Here is an 8735-nt window from a genome sequence, read left to right on the forward strand (position 1 = left end):
TTTTGCTGAAACTGAAAATCGTTTTTGGAGTTAGGATTTTGTTCTAGTTGATTAAATATTTTGGGACTAGGGACTGATTTGACCAAATTTCATAAAGATATCATGCTGACTACCAATTAGGATGTAGATGAGTGTGCTGATATATAACTTAACGTGTCACGTCAGCCTCTGTTAACACCGCCAATATGAAAAGTGACGGAAGGATTAAAATGACTAAACTGAAATATTTGAGGGGATTGATTTGATTAAAAAAATTTTCAGAGACCAAATTGGAAATCGCATGATCAATTTGACCATTTACTATTTTTAATTAATAAGGACATTTTAATCTCTACTTTTTCTCAAACCAAATAGGATATTGAGACAAAATTTAATCTTATACACTTTACACCAAATACAATATTAAAACTTATTTCAGTTTTTGCCTTTTATTCTCAAATTCTCTTTCAAACGCTATCTTAAAAACTATGAAATTAATAATGACCTTTTATAATGTTGAACTTGAAAATTAAACTAAGAGTGTGTTTGAAAAAAAAAAATTTAAGAAAAAAAATTTAATTCTATTAAAAAAGAATTTAATTTTATTTATAATTTAAATTCATAATTTAAAATGATACATAATTTTAATAGAATTGAATTCTTATTAATTTTAACTTTTACTAATTTGTCTTTAACTAAAAAAGGAGTGAATATTTTTGTAAAGATATTTTTAATTTTTTAATTTTTAAAATTATAACTATGAAAATGAAATTAAAAATTAGACCAAAATAAAACAGAATAAATGTGAAAATTAAAATTTTCACTGAAATTAAAATTATTAACTTTTATTTGTTTCAAAAGATGGAAAAGAATGAATTTTTGTATTTATGATCAGCTTGATACTAATAAGAAAAGGCTTGTAGCCTTATTTCAAGGTGGCAAAGTTCAAACTTACTGGTACATACAAACCGAAGGTGGAAGGACCCATCGACAATATTGTGATGGTTTCACTGTTTCAGCTACTATTCTTGCAGCAGAGGCGTTCCCTTTGCACGAGGGCGTCCCCCAAACGATGGAGAGTGAAGCAGGTCAACAACTCCAACTTCCCTGAATCCCTACAGGAGATTAAGGACCACATCGCGCATTCCGACTTCGTGGCCGTATCCATGGAGAAGACGGGCTCCCCCGCGCCGCCATCCTGGCACCGCCTCCTCCCATTCGACACGGTGGAAACTGCCTACCTCAAGGCCAGCCTCTCCGCCCATCACTTCCAGCTCCTCCAGTTCGCTGTCTGCCCCTTTTCCATATCCGACTCTAACACCCTCGTCGCCCATCCGTTAGTTCCCTTCTGTAACTTGCTTGCAACCGCCTTCTTTCTCTTTAATTAATTAAATAGTAAAAATGTTATTTTGGTATCCTTTTTGAATCATATCAGTGCCCAATTTTAAATTAAGGAAATATGGAAAAGTACCGAAGTTAGTAGCTTACAAGGAAGAACGTTGATAGTAGTAGTATTTGAAGAACATTTAGTAGGATTGAAAAAATGAGTTATATATTGAATAAGCGCAAAATTAGAACACTGAAAAAATTATATAGTTGATTAAGATTGTGCGTTGAATTTTGATCAGGGAGTTGTGATTTGTGCGTGACTGTGAATTTGTACTTGATTAAGATTGTGTGTCTGATTCAGATAATTTTTTTTCTTTTTTTGAATTTTAAATTTATGGCTCACAATGATTGAAATGGGATAAAGAGATGAAGTTTTGGTATTTGGGTATGGTGCAGGTATAATTTCCTGTTGTTTCCCAGAGATGAGCTGAGAATGGGGATGCCGTCTTACAGTTTTTCATGCCAGCCTTCGTCCCTTGCATCTATGGCATGCCAAGGCTTTGATTTCAATGCATGCATAAATGATGGTGAGGTTCTATTGAAGTTCTTGCATTTTCGTTCTCCTGTTTGGCAATTTGAATGGCTTGTTACGGTAGGAAGAGAAAGAAAGGAAGAGCTGAGTGATAGAAGGGAAGGTGAGACAAGAGAGGAGTTGTTACCCAACTAGTACAGAAAGAGCAGAGGGAATGTGGCGGGGGAAGGAAGGCTGTGATATTAGTTATATTAGACTAAGGAGGGTAAGGTCCCCTTACTGCCCAAGAGTGTGTTTTCAACTTTTGTTTTCTACTTTCTGCATCCTACCCTTGTAATCACATCCAGTTTACTGATTTAGAGCTGAGATTCTACACTGGAATACCAGTTTATGATTCTGTGTGTTTATGATACTGGTTCTTACCATTTTTCCCCTTCTCTTTTGGTTTTAATAGTCCATGGATAGAAAGTCCATTAACTCCATACTAGATTGTATAAAATCTCTATTGAACATGTGAATGAACAATGCTTTGCTATGCTATGTGAATTGAGGATATGCCGCTCTATTTACTTACTAATGAGCCATGATCCATTTTATTTTGTGGGACAGGCATATCATACTTGTCCCGGGTACAAGAGTCAGTGGCCAAAATTCGTTGTGGGACTGCGTTCCCTTCTTTTTGTGTGATGAAATCTTCTTCAATCTCTACTGTTGCTGATACAGTTTTTGTTGAGAGGATTAAGTCACGGATTAAACATTGGAGAAAGACATGTAAAAGCTCTGGTACAAGTGGAAACAAAGATGGTATGGCAACTTTTGCAAGATTCTTCTCACAATAAGATTTTGGTTAGGTCCTTTTGTTCTGTAACATTAATTTTATGCAGAAGAGCTTATAAACTCTCTTAGGAATATTGTCCGAGGCAGTGAACAATTAAGATCAAGACCTTGCCTGACTATAGATGTTTGCAGTGAACGTCAAGTGCAGCTAATTGTGGAGGTATAATGGGCTAATAAATTCTTAATTATTCCAACTTGAATAATACAATCTTGTTTAACTGACTCGTATACTTTTCTTTCTGTTCTTTTGTACTTCGGATCTTTTGCAGATGTTGGCAGAAATTTCAGATGACCTTCTTCCTTTGATAATCCCTGCAAAGAGTGGATCCACCCAGGCTATACGTGTTGTTTTGGCAAATTCGAAAGAAGATAAGGATTTCTTGGAGGTAATTAAATGATTCATCTCTATTTTTTTGCCTTGTTAAGGTCACATCATTAAGTAATAATGTTTTTACAATGCAGAGAGAGCTTCAAAATGTTGAAGAGGAGGAGACAAAGAAAATTCGTGGTTTTCGAGAGGTGATCGACTTGATTTCTGCTTCACAGAAACCTGTTATCTCCCACAATAGCCTTAATGGTGTATCTCTTAAATGGAAATTTCTCAACTTTAATTCTAGTGTACTTCCCAGGTCTATCTACTTCATTTTATAGTTTATTAACTTTTTATTTGTTTTTGTAGATTGTACACTTATTCATTCAAAATTCATTGCGCCACTTCCACCTGAAGTAGATGAATTTGTGAGCTCCATGTGCACGGTTTTCCCCGAAGTACTTGACGTAAATTATTTGATAAGGGTAATTGGAACCAAGAGAAAAGTGGCCAACATACCTAGTGCTATATCCTACTTGAATAATCATTTCTTTGCACCTGTTGATGTGAAAATTCCGGACCAAGGTCAGTTAGTCTATAACATTTTAGTCTCACAAGCAACAAAAGCATGCTTATTGGATGGTTTTATCCATTTTATCTTATTAATAGTATGGAAAGTGATATGGTCATTCCTTTGCAACTTGCATGCTTGTCAAGATATATATTCATATTATCTCTTAATGGTTTTCCTCCTTTAAAGATGCATATATTTTCCTACTCCATGTTTTGCATCTTCTTTGATTGAAACATGATTATGGGGAAGACAATAGCATTGCCATAGGGTTAAGTGTTGTTTTCCGTGTTTGTTTTGTCACCCCTTCCACCCATGGTAAGTATGTAAGCAACTTACTGAGGAAGACAAGAGGTTCATGGCTGAGTATTTATTTGATTCAATGAAATAGACCGATGCTTGTAAAGAGGAGGAATGCGGCTTTTAAGGAGTAAATGAGTTAAGAAAAAAACCATAGAAATTTTCAGTTGTTGAAGATTGTTTTGGCAGAGATCCTAAACCTTTCATACATGAAATCTTCTAGATTTTATTCTTGCTAGTTCTCATCTATATACCCTGAGATAGAAAGGGTGGTACTTCAGGTGGGACTCATCATTGGCTTCTTGTAATTTTTTATATTGGTCATGCTACTAGGAAAGCTACACCTAAGCTTCATTTGGTGATGCAAATGGGGAGAACAAGGATGACACAGCCGTTGATTTCAACTTAAAAAATTTGGCTTGAATTTAGCAGCCAACAATGCCATCTGATGCCTCTCCAAGTTGGAGAATTCAAACTTTCTGTCTCTTTTAAGAACGTAATCTAATAGAAGATGGACTCCACCGGTAACTGAAAGTTCTCCTGGTGGGCTTAGAGGAGAATCATGAACTCATCTGAGTGTGGTCCTATTAATTTTGTTTCTACTGCTTTGTCTTGCATATGAAGGTTCAAACATTATACTTGATGACTTTAAAAGGGACTGTGTGATTTATTGAGTTAGCTTTGCATATGGGAGGCATTGAACCCCCTAGTTTTGTGTTTTATTCCTGTATTGGGACAGTAAGGTGTTTCTGCCCCATCCTTTCTTTTTGGAGGTACTGAAATTGCTTTGAAGTCTTTCCCAATGTCTCTTTCCTTTGTATCAACTATCAAGATAGTAATCAAAAGCTACTTGTAAGTTTGGGCTTAATTGGGCTTTTGGGAAGATGATGCGCTAAGAATGCAATAAACCCAATAACATTCAAGAATAGTAAGGATTAATCACCATACTTCTGAAGTCAATGCTGAATTTCTTGGGCCGGATCCAAAGCTTACCATGGCTGACACTATTAGTGAGGTAATAGACCCTACTATGCTTGTCGGAAGTACCATAAAATTTTCATGGACTGTTGTAAGTGACATTATCATTGGTAGTTATTGGGAAGGCAATGTCTATATTATCACAGTCCATGGAGCACCTTGCAATAGTTTTGAGCACCTGCTTCATTTTATGGCACTTAGAGAGAAACATGCTCATCTCATGGTTGAACATTCAGAGTTTTAAGGATTCATAAGAAATTATCTTGATTGCTTGAGGAACCTAGGGGATGTTTACCCACCCTTGAAGAAGCCCTTTATCTTTTAGCATTTTTTAAAATATATTATGAGGGAGTGGAGTTGGGAGAAGTGGAGAACACTTTGGATACCATGTGGACTATGGAGGTAGGCTTAGCATGTGTGACTTGGATTTTCACTATCTTTGTCATCAGTTAATGGAAGTGCTAACATCAGGGGATCATGATAAGGACTTGGATAGATTGGGATGCCCAAAGCTCAGCATCAAGCAGTATGCACTTGCTGTTATATTCAAGGAGAATTCTTCTCTCCCCTTAACTAGCTTGAGTGTGGTATCCCCGCTATACTTGAGGAAACGATATAGTGTATCGCACCAAAGTAGATTTCCTTTAAGTTTGGTTTGAAACCAAACCGAATTTAGAGTAACCAATGCCAATATTCACTATTTAAAGGGGGCCAAAACCATTTTTAAGCTTCATTTTCTCTCTCCCCTTCAATCTCTTCATTTTTGGGCTCATACAGATACAGTGAGTGAAGGCAAGATTTACGGATTTTGAGCACTAAGGTTTAAAGGTTATGCTATTCTTGTAGAAAGATTCATGTTTAGTACTTAACAAATTGCATACTCAATTTTTCAACTTTAAGAAATTCTGGTGTTTCTTTTATTCTATTTTATATATAGCTGGCTATATTAATCAGTGACTGGTAAGTGGTACCTCATTTTCTTTCATTTTAATTTTTGCGTTTATAGGTACAGCAAATGAAGGCAAGAGCCATGGAATTAATGCATTAAGGCTATGCTATTTATTTATGAAACTTTGCTCTATATTGAAAGTTTCCCCATATGTTAATGAGTCCAGCAATAAGCATATGGCAGCCGAGCTCGAAGACTTCGTCAACGTATTTCATCCATGTGCAGCAGCCGATATCCAAGAGGCACCAGTTAATGAGGATATCAGTATATGGGCCAAAAATACTAGGAAAGTTAGCATTGACAATGTGGTTTTCCTATGGGGATTCAAATTTGGGACGACGGCAGGGATGTTGAAGAGTCTACTCCATGCATCCCATGATATATTTTTGGGAGAATTCGATGTTAAATTGGTGGATAAGAGTTGTGCCATTGTTGTATTCTGGCAGCCTAGTTTATCAAAACAGTTTCTTGATGTAATGAATAGTAAAGAAGTTGATGGAGCCTTGAAGGATTTGGTATCAGATGGCATGCGAGTAACCTCTTATCAGACCTACAAGACAATATGTAGGCTAGGGTTGTGGGGGATGAATCTTGCAGAGTCATTAGAGAGCGCCTTGGGGGGTTCTCACTCCGATATGAAGGTGGATTCTGGGAGCAAATCTTCAGAGATTCATTGGTACAATGACAACATAATTAACTTCGATGATCTTTGAGTTCATTAACCTTATTGGCAGTTTTTCGTTTACTAATTGACACGTTTTTATCTGAATAACTATTTCCTCAGACGGAAACTGTAAATGTATTATATATTTATATTTGCTACTGGCATGCGTATAGAATAGAAGACACTTTTAGAGTTGTAGGTAGGTTTGTTTTGAGGTACTTAGACAGAGATTGGAAGATTGACTCAGTATCGTGTTTGTTAGTTCAGAAACTGATACTAAAATTTTTGTCGCTGTTTTCAAAATTTCAGTATTTTAGTACCTCCAAAAAGTGGGGACATAGGAGACAATATTTTAGAGATGGAGGTTGAAACTTTAATAACATTTTATATTTAAAATACTTTCATTTCAATTAATTAATTTTAATTTTACCCTTTGTACAAATTAAATTAGAATTTCATTCTTGTTTTAATTTCTGTTTCCCATTTTGTACCAAACAGAATATTGAAATTTATTTCAATCTCTATCTCTTAGTCTTTGTTTCTTAGTTTCAGTCTTTTCGTCTCTGTTTTTCCACCAAATATTACTAATGTTTTCATGACAGGGCACACTAGTACTGTTTAATGATTATACACCAGAATTACTCCTTCACGCTTCCATTAGGTTAGGCTATTTGGATGTAGTCTTCTCTTAATTTTGCAAGGTGCGAGATGTTTGTTGTTATTCTAACTAGACTTTGGCCCGGGTAAAGAAATAAAATTATAAAATTATTTTTACCTTTTGTATGCAATAATCTATTGGTTAACAATAAACTCTGAAATAGAGTTTAGGTCTAGTTTGGGTAAATAGCTTAATTAAACTCCTTTTGAAAAAATAGTTTAAACAATAAATACTTATATTAAAAGTAATTTATAAATAAGTTATTTTATGTTGAATTTTTTAGTTCTAAAAGTACTTATTTTAAGAAGAGAGTGATAAAAAAACTTTATATTATGAGAGAAGTCAATTTTTTTAATTTTTCTATAAGCATTAAAATAACTTTTTAGAAAGTTGCAATTTAGTTTGAAAATTAGGGCCGTGAGAAATAAAAAAAGTAAAATAAAATTATAACTTGACAAAAAAAATTACACAGTATTTTTTTTATAAAATAATAATTATCTAATATTTGTAAAAATGATTTTTTATTTTGAAATTAATTATAAGATACATAAGTTTATTTATATTATATAAAAGTTGATACTAAGTTATTACAAATTGAGGTTTTGTCATATTATTTTTTTAATTGTGTAATTATTTTTTTATTCTTATTTTTTTTATAGGACATAATTTTTTTGTATTATAGGTATATAAAGCTATATTTTTATTTATTTTTTGAAGTTAAAATCAATCAGTTTGACTTCTAATATCAGTGCTAAATCAAGATTGTGCAGTTATGATTATGTTTGAGTGTCGTTGCGATCTTGAAGGTCATTAGATTTGTTATGGTTGTATCCAATCATTTTTTTTCGCTTTTCCATTAAATAGGACAAAGGTTGGTGCAAGAGTTTTAGTCCGAAATTTTCAAGTTAATTCTGAACCTACTATAGTAAAGGAGTACTTTAAGGAAACATATATGAATCCGAAGAATCCGAAGGTGGCTAGTGGACTATGATACACGGATACGCACACGATTTATATTTTTGAAAAATAAACATAGAAAATAAAAATTCACATTATTTTGACTATGCTACCTTGCATTACATGCTGGTAACAGCAAATCGTTGGAACAAGCCAGGGTATGCCTCTCAAATTTATGAACATAAAAATAATTTCTGAGAACTGTAAGCATTTAAGTTCCTCACCAAAAACTACAGAAAATTGAAAAAAAAAAAAACAAATTATTACCTAGATAATACAGAAATGTTTGCAGTTGAACAAGAAATTCTATGAAAAGAAGCTGAACTTTATATATACTCTAAAATAAACATAGAATTATGTTTCAACAAACACAGAAAATGAATACATTATGTCATCTCCAAATTGTGCATAAACAAAGAAATAACCATCTCAAACTCCGGTAAATCATATTTAAACGAGATCCAAAACCTGTTCCTTTTAAGTTATTTTGAAAAAAGAACCAATTGACGTTGATTATCTAATTTGAACTACAATCGTACACTTTTAATGAAACAATTCAAAGATCGAAGAGGTTAAATAATAACTTTAGAAACAATTGAGGACGAGTTTAGGAATTTAATTCTACAGAAGAAGAATGGCAAAATTATGAAGAGAAGGTGCCAAAATTATCA

General features: G+C 33.8%; 1 protein-coding gene across 2 annotated transcripts; it reads left to right on the top strand.

The window, feature by feature from the left end:
• The first annotated feature begins 894 nt into the window (after window positions 1-894).
• LOC107478519 (poly(A)-specific ribonuclease PARN-like) lies at window positions 895-6847 on the top strand. 2 transcript variants are annotated; one of them, XM_016098652.3, is made up of 8 exons: window positions 895-1315; window positions 1765-1895; window positions 2450-2644; window positions 2725-2837; window positions 2947-3063; window positions 3140-3254; window positions 3357-3572; window positions 5843-6847. In XM_016098652.3, the coding sequence occupies exons 1-8, from the start codon at window positions 981-983 to the stop codon at window positions 6496-6498; spliced, it is 1878 nt and encodes a 625-aa protein (XP_015954138.1). In that variant the 5' UTR covers window positions 895-980; the 3' UTR covers window positions 6499-6847. The 2 variants fall into 2 exon arrangements, with proteins under 2 accessions (XP_015954138.1, XP_020993769.1); XM_021138110.2 differs by having other exon boundaries at window positions 2728-2837.
• Window positions 6848-8735: the final 1888 nt, after the last annotated feature.

The sequence above is a fragment of the Arachis duranensis genome, chromosome 3, assembly GCF_000817695.3.
Source record: "Arachis duranensis cultivar V14167 chromosome 3, aradu.V14167.gnm2.J7QH, whole genome shotgun sequence".
Classification (NCBI taxonomy): domain Eukaryota; kingdom Viridiplantae; phylum Streptophyta; class Magnoliopsida; order Fabales; family Fabaceae; genus Arachis; species Arachis duranensis.